A 20,267-nucleotide genomic window follows, 5' to 3' on the forward strand; every position below is an offset into this window, starting at 1 on the left:
TAGATACGTTGGAGACGTATCACCCACCAAAATTTTCTTGTCAACATATTTAAGTGGTCACACAAACCTCTCAGCAATTTGAAACAAGACATAGAATAAACCAGGACTGCTTGTGCCACAGCCTTCACCAGAACTTCTTTCCCTGCTAATGACATCATTTGTTCTTTCCATCCTTACACCTTACTCCACAGATAGTCCTTTAGATACTTGAAGGCACTGTTTTTGGAGGACCCCACTTGAGGGGGTTGAGCGGCTGCAGGCTCGGGGTAGCGATGATGACCATCTCGGGGATTGTTGGCCACAACCCTGTTGGAGTGCGCTCCCAAGAGGCGACGAAGCACTTCTAGGTCATCAAAGCACCTTGGCCGACGGCTGGGGCAGACCTCAGGGACTCGATCGGGTGTCCGAACAGTACGACTGGGTTGTCGGCGTCGGGCTCGTTCTCTTCTCTCGCCGGGGCTCGACGAACCAGCTCTCCACGAGCTGCGATCATATCAATGGTGATTTGATCGAACAGTTCCTCTAGTGCACCTACATAGCGCACTAGGTGCAACAATGCAGGATCCGTCTCGTGATCTCCGTTGGCAACTTGGGGTGGTCTACCACACCCTTCACATCTGGGGTAGTAGTGGAACGAGCGACAGTTAACTCTGGGTGACAAGTGCCGGAGTTGAACTATAGCCTCTCGAGCAGCTAGTTGAATGGCTTGTGGCTCAAAGGAAGTTGTCCTTCCGGTGAACCTGTAGGGGCGCTCGGGCTCTAGACCCCTACTGTAGATGTGTACAGTGGCCCAGAATTGACGGCTCTCACCGCTCATGGGCCCTTGGTACACAACATATTCCGGGGGCTCTTCTAGCGCATAGGCGCGATGGGTGAGGTTTGCGAGTATGGTCACAAAGCCTCCAAGGTTGGTTGCTGTGGTCTCATTGTGCACGACGGGGCCAGGCATTATGGCTCGATTTGGGGTAGCGGCTGTGATGTGCTGGGTTGGGGCTAGCGTGCCCTTTTTTTATAGGAAAAGGGGACGGAGTCTTCCTTCGCACGCTTGCCAAAAAAGACTATTTAGGGGCCGGTCACTCGCGCGTGATCGACGGCTAGGTTGGTAGGTTGGGCACCGACTGCCAAAAGTGTCGGGGTCACTGTGTGGCTATCTTACATGAGAAGCTTGGCTGGGGTTTCGTTAAGGTCTGGTGGGTTGGTTAACCAAGGTTTTTCGACCTGGCTAAGATAGGGTCAGCCAATGGTCGGCCTGGCTCTGATACCAAGTTTGTCACGACCGGTTTTCCGGGTATAAATTTCCAGAAAATGGCCGTTGTGCTCACCAGCCCCAGGATTACTGTTAGCTGATGAGGCACCAACTTGATACAGAAGTTCCAAGCAAAAATACAGAACATGTAGTACAAGACCATTCGGGCCTCTAAGTACAACAATTGGTTTCTAGTGGTCGATGGCGAAAGCGGTTTGTGAGTCATCAGTGTCTATGGGACTCCATTTCCCACAGGAACAGCTGACCAGGTCAACTCCTATCTTCGCGAGGCTGCTATCACCGTTGCTTAGTTTCCGGGGCTGTCACCGCAACGCTCCTCTCCATGCAGAAATCTGGCCAAGACAATAGCCAGGGACAAGCCAGTGAGTACTTTGAATGTACTCGCAAACATTATGAACACTGGGATAATATAATTGATAATTATGCACTGAAATATTCTATGATCACATCGTCAGTCATAAATAAAACATCTTTTATGCATGCAAGTAGGTTATTTATATGCAACATGAATAAGCAATAATGGAGTGGGAATAAAATGCCGCAGTCGGGCGTTTGTGCGACACCACATAAAGGGCTTATAAAGTAAATAAATAACAAGCAATGCCACAGTCGGGCGTCTCAGCGACAACACATAAAGGGCTTATAAAATAAATAAATAAATAAATAACAAGCAATGCCACAGTCGGGTGTCTCAGCGACACCACATAAAGGGCTTATAAAATAAATAATCACAATGAATATCCAGGAGGTAGAACCGTCCCAGGGATACTCAATGATATAATGGGTTAGTCCATAATAATAATAATCAAAATCTTCACAAGTCAGAAGTCACAATCCAAGTTCTGGTTTAACAATTTCTCCTCCGAAGACCGACACTAAGACCAACCCTTGACCCATCCCAGACTGAAATCCTTAACCATGGACACGGCTATTCGAATAGGTTTAATCTCTGCAGAGGGTGTACTCTTTACCCACGAGTAACGGATTCCTTTAGTCCATCGGGACTAATTCCGTCTACGGTCTTTTAATTGAAAACACACCTGACTTACACACACCAGCTTAACTCACCGGTGTCTAGAATCACCCACGACACTTGTTAAGAAAAACTCTAAGTGGGGAGGCTACAACCTCGCGTAGCATGGGATCAAATTTATATCGCGCGCTCTAAGGGGTGGCCTCCCCTCTCGGTCCCAACCGGAAACACGCATGCCCCCGGACCAGGTGGCCTGCCTACCGGCTACAACCGGTATCTTCCACCATGGCCTCTCTGTACGGTGTGTGCTTGAAAGGGGTTGATGACTTACTGAACCGTACCCTACCTGTGGCAGGGACAAGTGGTAGTACAAAACAAGTATGGGGGTTACTGGAACAAGACTCGATCTACGGTCGACTCAGGAGGTTTATAAATTCCCTGCATGACATGTATAACAAATATATTTCAACCAACAAAATCACCACTCAATATACCTTACCATGCCATACCGGACATAACCGTCCCGACGGAGACCGGCGATAAGCTCACGCCTACCCAAGGCAGAGGCTTTCCCGGATTCCTTTCTGGCATGCATGCAAGGCACATGAGGATGATTACCATCACAAGTATATTCATTTCCAACAGCAAGGAAATCACTAATATGCCTTCATGCAAATGATCGTATCGCCACATAAAATAACGAGTTTTTCCGAAGTAAGGTGGTGTTATAACCGTGTCAACTAACACACCAAAAATATTATGCCGGGGTTCAGGATGCTTGCCTTCATGGTGTGGAAAGGCAGGGTGCACTCCAAAACTTTTGAAAGCTTTCTCCTCTCTCCAAAAATCCTATTCAAAATATTTTTGAATCAATATGTAGTTTCAAAAACAGTACCAAAACGTTGTCTGAAATTTTTTGAAATAAATCTTAAAATAAACTAGATAAAATTTGAGGAAGGTAGGAAAAAGAATCAACTCATTTGGAGTTATAATTAAAAAGTTATAGGTAGTCAAAGTTGTGGTCAAAATTTGTTTTTAAAAATTAAACAGAAAAAGAAAAACGTTTCGATTACTGACCACGTCGAAGGCGTATTTTGGATTTACGCTTCCACTTACTCCAGCGTGGACGGCGCGTGGGTCACTGACAGTGGGTCCAGCGGGCCCACTGGTCAGGTTTGACCAGTCCTTTCCCTCCTCTTCCTCCGCCCCGAGCGGAGGCGGAACTCCGGCGACGCTCACCGGCGAACGGCGGCACCATCCGAGAAACCGAGGTCACCCGCAGGCTCAGGGGGTCGAGGCGGTCGCTCCGGTGGTCGCTTTGGTCTCTGGGGTGGACGGAGCTGCCGACGGCGAGCTCCGCAGCGGACGGTGGCTGTTGGGAAGAGTGGACTTTTGGCTCCGGCGGTCCCTGACCAAAATCGAGCAGGGGGATGGACTCATGGGTGCTGCAGGATGTTGTTGGTGGAGTGAGTGGAGAGGGGGAGGCCCAGGTTGTGAAGAACGGAGCCAGGAGGCGGCGGTGGCCGAACTGGCCGGAGTCGGGGAAGACGGCCTTCCCGGTTCGATTGCTGGCCAAGGGGGGTCCTAGGGAGATGGCTTGAGACTACCTGCGTGCAGGGACGAGCTCGGGGCTTCCTTTTATAGGCGAGTCAAGGCGGTTCCATGGCGGTCGTGGATAAGGTCGCCGGCGACCGCCATTCTGTAGCTAGGGCGACGTGGCGGCGACGTGTGCTAGGGGACACGCTTGTGGATGAGCTCGCGCTGCTCCAGGGGGCAGGTGGCGAGCGGGAGAGGCTCGGGCGGCGCCGGCCAGTGCAGAGGCTGTCGGGCGGTAGTGGCGGCTAGCTCCTGGCTTGCCGGAGACGTGGCGAGGGGCTGCTTGGCGTGTTGCGGTGAGTAGGGGGAGTGCGTGGCGTGGTTCTGAAGTGTGGGCAAAACCAGGGGCGCGATGCGGCGGCTCGGGCGCGGCACATGCAAAACGCGTGCTCTGCTCGCGCCCAGAGCACGCACGGAACGTGCTCGACAAAATGCCAAGGCATGCTAGAGGTCTCGGGTGAGGTTGGGGTTTAACAGACCTAGGTTAAAGTCATCTAGAGGCTTAGTGGACAGGTTAGTTTTCCCAGAGGTGCAAGGTCACAGTGCATTGACAAAAGTCATGTCAAAGCTGTTCATGCACTCAAGGTGTTTGACAAAATGCCAAAGGCACCTAGGCATTACTTGGAGTGGCCAAAACTTCCAGAGTGGGGTCTCTTTAGATGAATAAGAGGGTGGTGAGGTTAGTTTGTGAAAAGCACAAACTTGTTAGTGCAAGTTTTGCAAAACTACAATTCTGGACAGGAGACAAATGACATCACTTCATGAACCAAAAATGATCCAATGGGTGCATGCTCCTGGACTTAGGGGTTTGGTAGGGTTGACTACAAGTAGGAGAAAGCACAAGGTCACTGGAGCAAAAATAAATAGGGTTGCAGTAGAAATCACAAGGCTGGACCAGAATGGAAAAGAGGTTGATTCACTCCAAATTTTCAAAGAACAACATTAGGTTTTTGCATGAAGTTGAATTGCATGCTACCACTGACATCCCATAATTTTGGTGGAGGCTAGAAGGAAATATTTAAATGGGTTGTAGTACAAAATTGCACTCTGGACCAGAGAAGAAAATTGGGTGTAGAGCTCAAAATATTTCATGAATAAAAGATATTTTTGCATAAAAGTGATTTAAAAACATCACATGACATCTCCAATTTTTTGTTGGAATATTGAATGAATTTATCAATTGGTTGTAGTTCAAATAGGACCATAAAATCATGGGAAACCATTTTTCAAGAAAATAAAGATCAAGCAAATTAATTATGTAATTAGTTCTACTAATAAAAGAAGATTTTTTCTTGAGAGGTTAAAAAAGTCCAATAACATATTTGAAAGGTTTTCACTTTAGGGAACAACTCCATGATGATAAGGAAGGAAATGTTTCAAAAAATCAAAAGGGAGCCCAGAAAATAAAAGTTTTAATTTCCTGGAAAAATTTTAATTTATTAAAACAAGGTCAAAATTTTGGGGTGTCACACCTCGGTGGTTCAATTTTTTTTATTTGTAACAATATCTTTCATATACTTAGCATAAGGATTCATTTTAAGCATATCAGTCAAACGCATATGCAAAAAGATAGGTCTAATCATTTCAGCAAAGCGCTCAAAATCCTCATCATCCTTTTTCTTGGATGGTTTAGGAGGAAAAGGCATGGGTTTATGTACCCATGGTTCTCTTTCTTTACTGTGCTTCCTAGCAACGAAGTCTCTCTTATCATAACGTTGATTCCTTGATTATGGGTTATCAGGATCAACAGCAGGTTCAATCTCTACATCATTGTTATTGCTAGGTTGAGCATCAACATGAACATCATCATTAACATTATCACTAGGTTCATGTTCATTACCAGATTGTGTTTCAGCATCAGAAATAGAAATATCATTGGGATTCTCAGGTGTGTCAACAACAGGTTCACTAGAAGCATGCAAAGTCTTATCATTTTTCTTTTTCTTCTTCTTGGAAGGACTAGGTGCAGCAACATTAGTTCTCTGAGAATCTTGCTCAACTCTCTTAGGGTGGCCCTCAGGATACAAAGGTTCCTGAGTCATTTTACCCCCTCTAGTCATAACTCTAACAACATTATCATTTTTCTTATTATTTAATTCATTAAGCAAATCATCTGGTGCTTTAAGCACTTGTTCTACCTGGGTGGTAACCATAGAAGCATGTTTACTAATAAGTTTAAGGTCACCTTTAACTCTAGACATATAATCACTCAAGCGTTCAATCATACAAGCATTACGTTTCGATTGTCTACCAACATAAGCATTGAAGTTTTCTTGTTTAACAATAAAATTATCAAACTCATCCAAGCATTGGCTAGCAGACTTATTATGAGGAATATCTCCTTCATCAAATCTATAGAGAGAATTTACCTTTACTACCTGTGTCGGGTTATTAAGACCATGCATTTCTTCAATAGGTGGTAAATTCTTAACATCTTCAGCTTTAATACCCTTTTCTTTCATAGATTTCTTTGCCTCTTGCATATCTTCAGGACTGAGAAATAGAATACCCCTTTTCTTCGGAGTTGGCCTAGGGGTTGGTTCAGGAAGTGTCCAATCATTATCATTACTCAATATATTATTCAATAGCAATTCAGCTTGCTCAACGGTTCTTTCCCTGAGAACACAACCAGCACAACTATCCAGGTGGTCTCTGGAAGCATCGGTTAGTCCATTATAAAAGATATCAAGTATTTCATTTTTCTTGAGAGGATGATCAGGCAAAGCATTAAGTAATCGAAGAAGCCTCCCCCAAGCTTGTGGGAGACTCTCGTCTTCAATTTGCACAAAATTATATATTTCCCTTAAGGCAGATTGTTTCTTATGAGCGGGGAAATATTTAGCAGAGAAGTAATAAATCATATCCTGGGGACTACGCACACAACTAGGAGCAAGAGAATTAAACCATGTTTTAGCATCACCCTTTAATGAGAACGGAAATAACTTAAGGATATAGTAGTAAAAAAAAATTCCTCATGAGTGAATAGGGTGGCTATATCATTCAATTTAGTAAGATGTGCCACAACAGTTTCAGATTCATAGCCATAAAAAGGATCAGATTCAGCCAAAGTAATTAACTCAGGATCGACAGAGAAATCATAATCCTTATCAGAAATACAGATAGGTGAAGTAGCAAAAGCAGGGTCATATTTCATTCTAGCATTCAAAGACTTTTCTTCCAGCTTAGCTAACAGTTTCTTAAGATCATATCTATCCTTGCAAGCAAAAAGATCTCTAGCAGTTTCTTCATCCATAAAATAACCCTCAGGCACATCAGGCAATTCATATCTAGGGGAGAATCTTCATCATCACTTTCATCAATATTATCTGTTTCAATAATTTTATTCTCTCTAACCCTAGCAAGTTGTTCATCAAGAAATTCACCTAATGGCACAGTATTATCAAGCATAGAAGTAGTTTCATCATAAGCATCATGCATAGCAGAAGTGGCATCATCAATAACATGCGACATATCAGAATCAATAACAGGTGTAGGTGTCGCAAATTTACTCATAATAGAAGGTGAATCAAGTGCAGAGCTAGATGGCAGTTCCTTACCTCCCCTCATAGTTGAGGGAAAAATCTTGGTTATTTCATCTTTCAAGTTCCTCATAGTGATCAACAGATATCAATCTCAAATGACTCAAAGAATAGAGCTATGCTCCCCGACAACAGCGCCAGAAAATAGTCTTGATAACCCACAAGTATAGGGGATCGTAACAGTTTTCCAGGGTAAAGTATTCAACCCAAATTTATTGATTCGACACAAGGGGAGCCAAAGAATATTCTCAAGTATTAGCAGTTGAGTTATCAATTCAACCACACCTGAAAGAATTTATATCTGCAACAAAGTATTTAATAGCAAAGTAGTATGGAAATAACGGTAACGGTGGCAAAAGTAACAGTAGCAGTTTTGTAGCAATCGTAAAAGTGGCAACGGAAAAGTAACTAAGCAAAGATCAATATGTGAAAAGCTCCTAGGAAATGGATCAATGACGGATAATTATGTTGGATGCGGTTCCTCATGCAACAGTTATAACATAGGGTGACACGTAACTAGCTACAATTCATCAATGTAATGTAGGCATGTATTCCGAATATAGTCATACGTGCTTATGGAAAAGAACTTGCATGACATCTTTTGTCCTACCCTCCCGTGGCAGGGGGTCCTATTGGAAACTAAGGGATATTAAGGCCTCCTTTTAATAAAGTACTGGACCAAAGCATTAACACTTAGTGAATACATGAACTCCTCAAACTACGGTCATCGCCGGGAGTGGTCCCGATTATTGTCACTTCGGGGTTGCCAGATCATAGCACATAGTAGGTGACTATTGAATTGCAAGATAGGATCAAGAACTCACATATATTCATGAAAACATAATAGGTTCAGATCTGAAATCATGGCACTCAGGCCCTAGTGACAAGCATTAAGCATAGCAAAGTCATAGCAACATCAATCTTAGAACATAATGGATACTAGGGATCAAAACCTAACAAAACTAACTCGATTACATGGTAAATCTCATCCAACCATCACCGTCCAGCAAGCCTATGATGGGATTACTCACGAACGGCGGAGAGCATCATGAAATTGGTGATGGAGAAAGGTTGATGATGACAATGGTGACGGATTCCCCTCTCCGGAGCCCCGAACGGACTCCAGATCAGCCCTCCCGAGGAAGATTAGGGCTTGGCGGCGGCTCCGTATCGTAAAACGCGATGAATCCTTCTCTCTTATTTTTTTCTCCCCGAAAGTGAATATATGGAGTTGGGGTTGAGGTCGGTGGAGTCCCAGGGGGGCGAGAGGCAGGGGGCGCGCCCCAGGGGGGCTCCCTGCACCCTTGTGGACAGGGTGTGGCCCCCTGATGCTGATTCTTTCGTCAGTATTTTTTATTAATTCAAAAACGTGTCTCCGGGGATTTTCAGGTCATTCTGAGAACTTTTATTTCTGCACAAAAATAACACCATGGACAATTCTGCTGAAAACAGCGTCAGTCCGGGTTAGTTCCATTTAAATCATGCAAGTTAAAGTCCAAAACAAGGGCAAAAGTGTTTGGAAAAGTAGATACGTTGGAGACGTATCACCCACCAAAATTTTCTTGTCAACATATTTAAGTGGTCACACAAACCTCTCAGCAATTTGAAACAAGACATAGAATAAACCAGGACTGCTTGTGCCACAGCCTTCACCAGAACTTCTTTCCCTGCTAATGACATCATTTGTTCTTTCCATCCTTACACCTTACTCCACAGATAGTCCTTTAGATACTTGAAGGCACTGTTTTTGGAGGACCCCACTTGAGTGGGCATTCCCAAATATTTAGCACCAAGGGTTCCATTTGGCACTTGCAATAAGGCCTTCACTTCCCGCTTCACATTGTCTGGACACCCTTTGCTAAAGAAAGTAAGTGACTTATCATGGTTAATACGTTGGCCAGACGCCATGCAATAGTAACTCAACACCTGGTTTACCTCATTTGCTCCACTAGCACTTCCCTCAAAGGACAGTGTGTTGTCATTTGCGAATAGTAAATGGTTGATTGGTGGCACCGTAATAGCGATCGTGAGACCATTTAGATTGGGTGACTCGTCTGTTGATTTTTGGAGGAAATAAATGCCCTCTGCTGCTATCAAGAAAGGGAATGGAGAGATGGGGTCTCCTTGTCGAATCCCAGGCGGTGGTTTAAACTCGGTAGTTCTTACCATTGAAGAGCACTGAAAATTTTGCCGAACTCACCATGCCCATCACAATATCCACCCACTTCTCAGAAAACCTAGCTTCAACATTTTTTGCTTTTAAGTAATCCCACTCAACTCTGTCAAATGCTTTCATCATGTCCAGCTTCAGAGCATAATACATATTACTCACTGTTGTGGTCCATTTCATAAAATGAAGACACTCATAGGTTGCAATTGTATTGTCGGTAATAACTAATAAGTTTACCTGGGACGAAAGTAGACTGTTTGTTTAAGATAATGTCTGGGAGTACTAATTTCAACATGTTGGATATGACTTTGGAAGCAATCTTACACAGAACATTACACAAAGAAATAGGTCAAAACTATGTTAGTTGAGTTGGATTTTTTTTTACCTTTGGTATTAAAACCAAAATAATCTCGTTAATACTTTCAGCTATGTTTACACAGAAGCAACCTGTTGGATATTTTTACTAGATGGGAGGAGAGTTTCTCCTCTGGTCCATGGTCTCCATGGCTCTCGAAGGGCAGGAGGCCCTTCAAGATTGGATCTCTCTCTCTTTCCTCTCTCTCTCTCTCTCCCTCTCTCTCTCGTTCCTATTTTTTGGCTGAAATTTTTTCTTAAATTCCTGGAGATCCGTAATTCTGATTGGGCTGAAATTTTAACACGTTTTTTATTCGGATATTAGCTTTCTTGCGGCCGAAGAAGGGAACCAACTGCCTTATAGGGGTGCCACAAGTCTTCTAGGCACGCCCTGGGTTGGGGGCGCGCCCCTTGGGCTTGTGGGCCCCTCGAGTATTGTCTCACGTTGATTCTTTTTCTCAAAAATTGTATATATTCCAAAATAAATCTCCATAAATTTTTATCGTGTTTGAACTTCATTTGATATGGATATTCTGCGAAACAAAAAACATGCAACAGACAAGAACTAGCACTGGACACTGGATCAATATGTTAGTCTCAAAAATAATATAAAATGTTGCCAAACGTATATGAAAGTTGTAGAATATTGGCATGAAACAATCAAAAATTATAGATGCGACGGAGACTCGGCATCCCCAAACTTAATTACTGCTCGTCCTCAAGTAGGTAAATGACAAAAAAAAATGATATAGAATGCTACCTAGCATAATCTTGATCATATAATCTAATCATGACACGAATATTAAGACACAAGTGATTCCAAGTAATAGCCTATAATTTGATATAAAGACATTGATTTTTTTTCCTTAAATGCATGCATACATATATAAAAACACTCGATAACATTTGGAGAACAAGGCGCACGAGCAACTTGTTTTCTCTCACTCTTTTTTGTCTTGTCGATACCCACCTCCTCAGTCTATTCCTTCCCCGGCCTCGACCACCCGTCTCTTCAGGACCACAATACTCCCTTTTATGTCACGGCTTTCTTTCATCATTTTTCTTCTTTTTTTTCTTGCACCTCATGCCCTCATCACCTCAACATGTCGACATTTTGACCACCCGTCATTATCAGTCGAGAGACGCCAACATCATGATTGGACAACGATTTGATTAAGGCGGTGTCTTTTTTATCAACATATCAGCTCGAAGCTGAATTAATGAAAGTCGTTGCATATAAATGATTATTGCATGTGGTGCATTTTCTTTTTGTGGTACTATTTAAGAAGAATCCATGGTGGCAGTTCTTTTGTTTATAGTAAATCACCATTGCATTTCCACTCACAAGGAGGAGCGGATCTGGGCCCCAGGCCCCCAGGGCCAGGCCCCGGGCATGGATTTTTTTAGTTATTACCTAGCCATGTTTTCTAAATGGGGCCGGGGCTTAGCCCAAAGCACAGCCAGGGCCCGGGCTATCAATCTTCACACTCGTGCAGGGCGCACGACGCAGCCCAGCTCGCCCCCGACGCGCAGACCTAGTCACGCCCCGACTCCCCATCCCTTGCTCGCCCGTGCTCTCCCGCCGCTCGCCCGTGCCCTCCGGCCTCCGCTGTTCATGACGGCCGCTGGTGACTCCGTCGTGCCCTCCGCCGCTCATCCGCCTGGCCTGCTCCGTTGCTCGCGCCGTCGCCTGTCCCGCCGTCCGGTCGTCCCCTGCTCGCCTGCTGCCCTGCTCCGCCGCTCGCGCAGCTCAGCTCGTCGTCTCGCCCGATCTGCTAGCTCCTGCTCTCCACCACACGCATGACTGATCTCTGCTACCCAGGATTGGTAAGTGGCTGGGCACACTAAGACTACAACTTGTTGTTTTTTGAACATTTTTTGATCTGCTAGACTGATGTAATGTTTGGATTTGCTACTGTTAATATCAATTTCACTTCATTTTGTAGAAATAAAAGATGAAGAGATATTTTTCATCCGTGTCCGAAATAGAAGTGTCTACACCCAGAGTTTTAGTATGGAATCAAGGGGCCGAGAGGACTGAAGCAACTCCAGAAAATGAAACAACTACAGAAATGGGACCACCGCCTTCAATCCCAGCTCGAGAAAGCAACGTTTTTGTTATTCCCGATTCTTCTCGTGGTCAACTGAGGGAAGAAGGTGATATTCAACCTGATCCTGATCTTAGGAAACCTATTGAAAGCTTAGGTCCGGACATTATAGATGTTGCTAGAAGGATGTTTGTAAATATGGGTCAATGCCAACCAAGTGGTCATAAATTTAAAAAAGAAACTAGAGGAAATTCTTTGAAAAGGAGATCCTTTCAAGCTAAATGGTTCAAGAAGCATTCTGATTGGTTAGAATATAGTGTTGCTAAGGAGGCGGCCTTTTGTTTCTATTGCTTTCTTTTTAAGCAACCCATTGTAGAAAACTATGGTGTTGAGGCATTCACAACAGTAGGGTTTAAAAATTGGAAGGATGGACTTAGTATTATTGATACACATGTTGGTAAACATGATAGTGCTCACAATAAAGCTAGACAACAATATGTGGCTTTCAAAAATCAAAGGCAAACTGTAAATGTGGTGGATCATGGCACCATAAAGACACTAATGAAGCAAGCCATTGATTTGGTACTCTTTTTACTTCACGTACTATTCGTAGTTTTTGTTATCCTTTTTGTTGTATCTTTAAGCATTGAGTTTATAAATTCTAAATTTGTGGTGTAATTGAGCCCTATTTGAGGTAGCTATAGTTCGATGGACGTTAAGTTTTTCTCTCGCGACAAAAAAAATTGGGCCCTGGTTTTGCTCCAATCCTGGATTTGCCACTGCTCACAAGGCCAGGCCATGTTTCTCTTCCCTCAAGACGTAGGAACCATGCTTCGTCTTTCCCTTCCCGCGGAGAGAACAAAGCGAAACTGCCGGCTCTAGTCACTCCCAGTTTCCCTGCCGTCTTCGGCGGCTCTCCTACCCTGACGACCTTCGGTCGTCGGCGGGAGGGGAGTTGCCAGATCTCGTGCGTGACTTGTTTAGCAGTAGTTTAGGGCCAGCGTGCTTAGGTTTTCAATCGGCCATGGCGTCTATCCAGTGGTGGTTGTGACAACAGTGAATGAATTTTCTCTGGATTCCTCCCTGACGTGCTCCTCTTTGTCATCGGAAGTGGATCTGGTTGGTCTGGTGGTCAAGCCTAGTTGGTGAAGTGGCGATAGCAACTAGGTGGAGGCCCTATGTGCTTCGATCTCTTCGTCGCAATGGTGTTTGCTCCGACGCTGTGGTGGGAATTGGAGGCCTCGTTCCGGATGCAGCGGGGTCGTCGGTGTTATCACCATCGAGAATGAAAGTGGCGACCTAATCTGGAAGACGGCCGGTTCAACACGAGAAAGGCGGGGTGGGATAGTGGCTTCGGGTCTTCTCTCCAATATTGTTGGATGAGTGCAGTGAAGTCGTGGATAGAAGGGTGTGGGGATGATCCCGGTCGACGAGCCACAAGGTCTTAGGCCGCACGATGGTTTGCTTCATCGACTCACAACGCGCTTGTCTATTATGGCACTGATTCTATCCGGGGCAAGTTGACGTCTTCCTTCCGTCCGACAAATCTTTTGCGATGGCGGCGTATGGCGGCGACAGCTGGTTATTTTGCTTTTAGGATCCCAAACGTTTCTTTAAAAAAATTGTGGGTTTCTTCTTCTTGCAAAGTGTTGTCCCGTTTGTGTTCTGACTGCCTCTTGATGAACTTCCGTGAGATGGTTTTCGCTCGCTCCCAGCCCTACGGTTCGGGGCGATCCATCTGCTCTCAACCGCACCGACCTCCAAGCCACTACCGCATGTCCCTACCTCATCTGTCCGTTGGTCCGGCGACCGGAGGCGGTGGGGACCCTGGTGCTTCGGCATAGGTCTATAGTTAGGTTTGGCCTAGTGCTTTCTTGAGGTGTTGCTTTCATGGAGGAGGTAATGCCGCATCGGAATAATTTGCCTCCGCTCTTCCTCCATCTCGTCGTCGCTGCAACCGGTGGCGTCCGGGGGCAGGTGGCCCGGTCGTCTGGTGGTTGGCTGATGGCACTCTCGCGGGTCGCGGTCGTGTCAGATGTTGTAGTTGTGTTTACTGTCTTACAGTTGGGTGCGTGGATGACGGCAGGCGACGACGTTCCTCTTCTTCGACTACATCGGTTGAAGTTGATGGTGTCGAGATCTGGTGACCACGGGGAAGATCCCCAGCCTATGTGCCACAAAGACTTGGTCTCGTCGCTTGCGGCGACCCGCTTCATCGGCTCAAAAAGCATATTTGTATGCGGTGGTGCTCTCCTAGATCTTGGTATGGTAGCTGTTCTCATCTTTTTCCGGTGTTGCCATGGTGGCAGCGGAGGACGTTTGTGGACTATTTTTCGGCGAGGCACGAGTTTCTGCAAGGGTGAAACAGTAGTTTTACCTCTTGTGTAATTCTTTGTGCAAAGTTGCTTGACAAGCATTTGTGTCTCGTATGGTATATGTGTAATCTCTGTGAATAGATTGTCTAATGAATTACTCCCTCCGTTCCAGAATATAAGGTGCATTGGTTTCCGTGCAAGTCAACCATTTGAAAGTTTGACCAAGATTATAGAACAAAATAGAAATATCTGCAATACCTAATAAGTAAAATATGAAACTACCTTTCATGCTCAATCAAATGATATAAATTTCATATTGTGGATATTAATAATTTTTCTAAAAATTTGGTCAAACATGCACTCGTTTAACTTTTGAGAAAACAAATACACTTTATATAAAGGAAGGTCCGAGGGAGTATATGGTTGCTTAAAAAAAAAGACTGCCTCTTGATTGTGGCTAAGTTCTGCTCATGAATAAATGACACATGGTTTACCTCGGAAAAAAATTGGCCAGGCCACTTTAATAAGCGCTTTATTACAAGAAACACAGCGTGCCAATATTCAAATAGAAATCTCCATTTCCGGCAAGGTGCGCTACGCTAGGGACAAAAATGCCGCGAGCCCCAAATCCCCGACGCCGATGCCATAGCCCCTGATCTATGTTGCCGCCGCCGCCCCGGCGACCGCCCCGCCGCGTCACCCGTGTCGCCCGCCGCCCGTCTCCCCTTGCCCCCGACCGGAGATGGGCTACCCGAGGCGCCGCGCCCACCCGCGCCGCGGCGCCCTGCTGCCGGCGGTGGCGGCGCTCCTCCTGCTTTTCCTCGCCGTATCGCTCCTCTCCATCGCCATCTCCGCGCCGCCGCTCGCGGACCGCCACCCCGGCATCTCCCGCCGATCCCTCCGCCACCCTCCGGTACGGACGCCAGCTCCGGCTCTTCCCCCCAATCCCTCGACCCTTCGCGCAGTTCGATTCGATGTCTTGTTTTGCTCTCTGTGCGCGAGTGCGCATCCGAACAGCTCGGCTGCCGAAAACGCAGGGCTAAGAGGGCGGGCGGCGACGCCTCCGGCAATGCGAGGATTTAATCGTGATTCATGTATCGGATGGATTGTTTGATTAATATGGAATATGGGTTGATGATTGTGACCTGTTCTAGTCCTCCTACCATAGCTGGTTTGATCCGTGGAGGGTTTAGTCTTGAATGCACCGGTTCCTTCGGTCACTCTTCTTCGAATTCTCTTGTGTTAATATGTTTTAAACTGGATATAACTGATTGATTGATTGATGAAAGCAGCAGCCGGTGTTTAACTTCAGTATATAACTGATTGATTAATTGGTTGTTGTCGTGTTACCCAAATGTAGATGAGTCGATGGACTGCGAGAGATCTGTGGGGTTCGGAGCTCGCTAGCAACTTCTATGGATGCAGTCACTCTAGCGGAAAATTTCTCGGTGAGCCCTTGTGTACATGGTGTGGATGATGAATGTATCTCTGTGTGTGTATCAGTGCTTGTAGAGTGCTACATTTTGGGAATAGTTTTGAGGTGTCATCTTTGTATTACGTTAACTTTACTAATTCCCTCCTAAAGCCTTTTTAAAATCCTGCAGATTCCAGTGTTGCCACGCAACCAGATCGATATTTGCTTATTGTTACAAGTGGAGGTCTGAATCAGCAGAGAACAGGGGTGAGGTGCACCTGTCCCGACCTCCCTCCCTTGTATGAATATGCTCTCATGCGTGTGAATGGATATGATTAAAAAGCACTAACCTCATCTTCACTGATTGTCTAAGATATTTCATCAGGGTCTCCTTCAAATATTTGCAGTATCTAAATTTGTTTTTGTGCCCTTCTGAGTGTTATTTGTCCAAGAAAATATCAAAATACCATTCTTCTGATACAATGCCGTAATACATTTGAGAAGTTTCTGTTGGGCTAGAACTACACTTTTTTTTGGACCGGACTAGAGCTACACATTAGAAGCATGTGCTGTTTATTTTGCAGTTTTTTTTGGAAACAATGGGCTCTCCTGTCCATTTCCATTCATTCATTCAACAAAAGAAAAAAAAAACGAAGAGCAGATCTATTTGCCAGTATACTATGTGATACCAGCTTCCTTTGTTTCTTGAGCCTTATTTCTTTTCCTTATGGCTATAGAGTTGATAGTTTCCATCCCCATTCTTGAGTTACACAGAATAACAATTTACTGCAGCACTCATGCTTTGTACATTACTTGCAACTCTGAAGTGTGCGTGTTTTTTTCTGTCTTGTACCTTTGGACTGTGTGTATCAGTCAAGTCATGGCATTTGCTTATTTTCAGATAGTTGATGCTGTAGTTGCTGCGCGCATTTTAAACGCTACACTTGTTGTTCCCAAATTGGACCAAACATCTTTCTGGAAAGATTCAAGGTATGCAATTAGTGAGCGCTCCCAAATTTGAACTCATGGTCTTCTATGACTGTTCAATTGTTTAAGGTGAACCAATTGCACTTGTTCTATAATTAATGCAATATCTGCTGCAGCAATTTTTCCGAAATCTTTGATATCGACTGGTTCATTTCATTTCTTGCGAAGGATGTCAAAATTATCAAAGAACCTCCACAAAAAGGAGGTAAAGCTGTGCGACCTTATAAAATGCGTATACCCCGAAAGTGTACTCCACAATGTTACTTGAAGCGTGTCTTGCCTGCACTTCTGAAGAAACATGTAAGTTATTGGCCTTTTGGCTTACTAGGAACCCTCATTTTAGAAAGAAGTAGGAGCCCTCATCACTCTGCTTTATATGTTCTATACGAAATTCTCCTGATTTTCTTGTCATCCACAACATGTCAACATATTAAACTCCGTTAAAAGACGTCCCACTTATTTGCTAGTGCCTTTCTGGCCTGGCGGGGAGTATTGGCTTGTGCAACTATCGGAATATCCGGCACCAAGATTATGATGGAGCACCGCTTCAGGGTTCGGGGTGAAAACTCTAGTCCTGGCCTTTATTGATCGGCTCAGGAGTGACGAACTTGCTTCGTTACCTTGTTGAAGGCGGTGTCTCCTTGCTGTTGCGCTGGCCTTCATTGGCTGTTCTCAGCTATCAGGATGAAAATCCATGTCCATGCCATTCCGGCCAGACATGGCGACGAGGACATGAGGGTGTTTATTCCTTCTTGGAGACGTTGCTGTGGAAGAAGTTGACTTTGGTCATAGGTGTTAATTTCATGCCTTGTAATGGTTCGGCCGTGGTTGCCTATGTTGTGCACTCTGTTTGTTGATTTTTTTGCCATCGTTGCCTTGCGTTGACTATAATAACAAATGGCCGTGTGCATCATAATGATGCAGAGGTTGGGGGTTTCAGCCTCCTTTTCAAAAAAAAGTTAAGCATTTATGGACATTCGTTAGATTAACTGGCCAGTTACTTTACCTGATACTCTGACAGTTGATTTTTTTTTCTAGTAACTTAGACAACCTTTACCGAATTTACCTATGTAGGGGTGTTTTCCATTTATGCTGGCATTCTATTCATTCTGTAACTTCTTGGTACATTGTGTTGCTTTCTATGCCTGTCTGTAGTTTGATTTCTCTTTTAGCTCATTTTTTGGATCAGGTTAATTTTGATAGATTTCAGTAAATGAAAAATCCGCACTAACATAGCTTATTTACTATGTATCTCGTGTTGCAGGCTATTCGACTGACTAAATATGACTATAGGCTCTCAAATAAGTTGGACACTGACCTACAAAAACTGCGCTGCAGAGTAAATTACCATGCTTTGAGATTTACTGATCCAATAAAAGAGTTGGGTAAAAGGCTAATACAGCGAATGCGAGAGAAGAGCAGATATTTTATTGCTCTTCATCTGAGGTACAGCTAGTTGAAGCTGTCCTTGATCTACACATTTCCTTTGGTCATAATTTTATCTATCTAAGTTCACTCCTTTATGGCAGATTTGAAAGTGACATGCTTGCCTTTTCTGGGTGTTATTATGGTGGTGGAGAAAAGGAGAGAAGAGATCTAGGTGCCATTCGCAAGCGATGGAAAACCTTGCATGTATGAACAGTTTCATGTCTCAGTTACTTAGATAGTGAGCTAAAGCTACCTATTGCTAACCTGTTGTGTTCTTAAATTTCAGACAAGTAACCCAGAGAAAGGAAGAAGGCAAGGTAGGTGTCCACTAACTCCGGAGGAGGTAGGGCTACTGTTGAGGGCATTGGGCTATGGAAGCGATGTCCATATCTATGCTGCTTCTGGTGAGATATATGGAGGGGAAGAAACTTTGGCACCCCTCAAAGCGCTCTTCCCAAATTACCATACAAAAGAATCATTGTCAAGCAAAGATGAGTTGACTCCATTCTTGGCACACTCATCCCGCATGGCCGCAATTGATTTCATTGTCTGTGATGGAAGTGATGCTTTTGTGACTAACAATAATGGCAACATGGCCAAAATACTTGCTGGGCGGAGGTGATGCTTCTGTTCCTTCTGTTGTATATCTCTGTTGGCCATTTGTATTTTTCGTTCATCTTAGTACATTTCTGAATTCTGACCGTGTGATGCTGCTCCTCGCAGGAGATATTTTGGCCACAGGAGAACAATCCGGCCAAATGCCAAACAGCTCTACCACTTATTTACAAACAGAGGAAATATGTCATGGGACAAATTCTCGTCGCAGGTGCGAAAAGTCCAGAAAGGATTTATGGGAGATCCCATGGAAGTGAAGCCAGGAAGAGGCGAATTCCATGCCTACCCTGCTGCGTGTATATGCGAGAAGACGGACGAAAATAAATCGAGCCCTGGTAGTAATCAGGAAATTGTTAACCGCACGGGAATAAGGAAGGCCATCGGCGAACCAGCCTATCCTGTATACACCGACGAAGAGGCGGATGGATCTGACACTGAAGACGATCCCACAGGGACAGGAGAAGAAGAGATGATTACTGAAGAAGATCCTGCCGCTGGAGAAGAGATGGTCACTGAAGACGACCCCACTGCGACAGAAGAGGTAATTGATACCGAAGCTGAGGCCGACGATGATTCTTCGGTCAGACAGGAGGGTTCCGAGCTGGAGGAGATCCTTTCGGATTAACCGAGTTGCTATCCAGCTTGGAGGAATTAGCCAAGTTATTTGCATACAATACAAGTGTTGTATGTGGTAGAAACTAATGCGCATTGACCCCTCCAGAGTCCAGAGTAGAGCTGGTCCGCTGCCTCTGGTGTACATATAGATCTTGTGGTGGACTGAAGCTGTACATCCTCTCCCCTCCCCTCCTGGCCCAACAAGGGTGGCCTCAATTTGGCTCTCCAGTAGTACTTATCTTTAGAGTTCGTAACATTTGCGCCGTTGTTTGTAGCTCGTCGGAATGTGTTCGTTCTGCTTTCGAAGTTTCTGTCCTCTTCTCCTGGCCAAGCTTTCGTACATGTGCCATCTTCAATCTCTTGTGTTGTTCCTCTAAAAAGAAAAAATCTAATGTGTTGTTACAGTAAATATTATGAACTTTTTTTTTGTTTTTTTAGGGAATAAATATTATGAACTGATACTGTGATACAGTGCCGAATTGTTCTTTGCGCTATACTTTGTCATGTTTTGCTAAGGTGTGCATGTTCGCTCTGTAAGATTTGAGTAAACATTCATTCATTCGTGCATTTCTACTACTGTAGCGTTTCTATCGCAGTGTTTTCTACTGCATCGAATGTTTCTACTGCACCGGGCATACCAGCCCTTGCCTTTTTAATGTGTGTTTTTCAAGTAGCATAGAACCACAAACCAGTATTGAATTATTATTATCTGGCCATCAACATGATGATACACACGTCATAGAGAGAAGAAACCCATAATCGAGGTTGTCATCAAGTGCCATCGTCATCACTCCTACACAGAGACAGCGACTGCCAATATTAGGTTGTCCGACTTGAAGACCGCCAGACACAAGAGAAATATGCAGAGCTCGCGCCAACCAAGGCATCCTCAAAGTGCGGCGACTATACTCGCATTAAGCGAGTTGCTAGGACGTTTCGTTGAAGG

The 20,267-nt window shown here is 44.7% G+C and overlaps 1 protein-coding gene and 1 long non-coding RNA gene across 2 annotated transcripts; both read left to right on the forward strand.

The window, feature by feature from the left end:
* Positions 1-11,366: 11,366 nt before the first annotated feature.
* LOC125556549 lies at positions 11,367-12,540 on the forward strand. The gene is made up of 2 exons (XR_007305126.1): positions 11,367-11,726; positions 11,846-12,540. It is a non-coding gene; the product is annotated as an uncharacterized LOC125556549 (long non-coding RNA).
* Positions 12,541-14,826: 2,286 nt separating this feature from the next.
* On the forward strand, positions 14,827-19,790 carry LOC125510329 (O-fucosyltransferase 16-like). The gene is made up of 9 exons (XM_048675484.1): positions 14,827-15,175; positions 15,623-15,710; positions 15,867-15,943; positions 16,578-16,666; positions 16,780-16,963; positions 17,928-18,109; positions 18,193-18,295; positions 18,378-18,709; positions 18,815-19,790. The coding sequence occupies exons 1-9, from the start codon at positions 15,005-15,007 to the stop codon at positions 19,329-19,331; spliced, it is 1,743 nt and encodes a 580-aa protein (XP_048531441.1). The 5' UTR covers positions 14,827-15,004; the 3' UTR covers positions 19,332-19,790.
* Positions 19,791-20,267: the final 477 nt, after the last annotated feature.

The sequence above is a fragment of the Triticum urartu genome, chromosome 5 (genome assembly GCF_003073215.2).
Source record: "Triticum urartu cultivar G1812 chromosome 5, Tu2.1, whole genome shotgun sequence".
In the NCBI taxonomy this organism is placed as follows: Eukaryota; Viridiplantae; Streptophyta; class Magnoliopsida; order Poales; family Poaceae; genus Triticum; species Triticum urartu.

What these genes read in the sequence shown, in the direction of transcription:
- LOC125510329 (XM_048675484.1), top strand. Translation starts at nt 15,005, where the DNA reads ATGGGCTACCCGAGGCGCCGCGCCCACCCGCGCCGCGGCGCCCTGCTG. An exon ending in CTCTAGCGGAAAATTTCTCG is followed by an intron (nt 15,711 to 15,866) that starts GTGAGCCCTTGT and finishes AAAATCCTGCAG; the next exon opens with ATTCCAGTGTTGCCACGCAA. An exon ending in AGCGATGGAAAACCTTGCAT is followed by an intron (nt 18,296 to 18,377) that starts GTATGAACAGTT and finishes CTTAAATTTCAG; the next exon opens with ACAAGTAACCCAGAGAAAGG.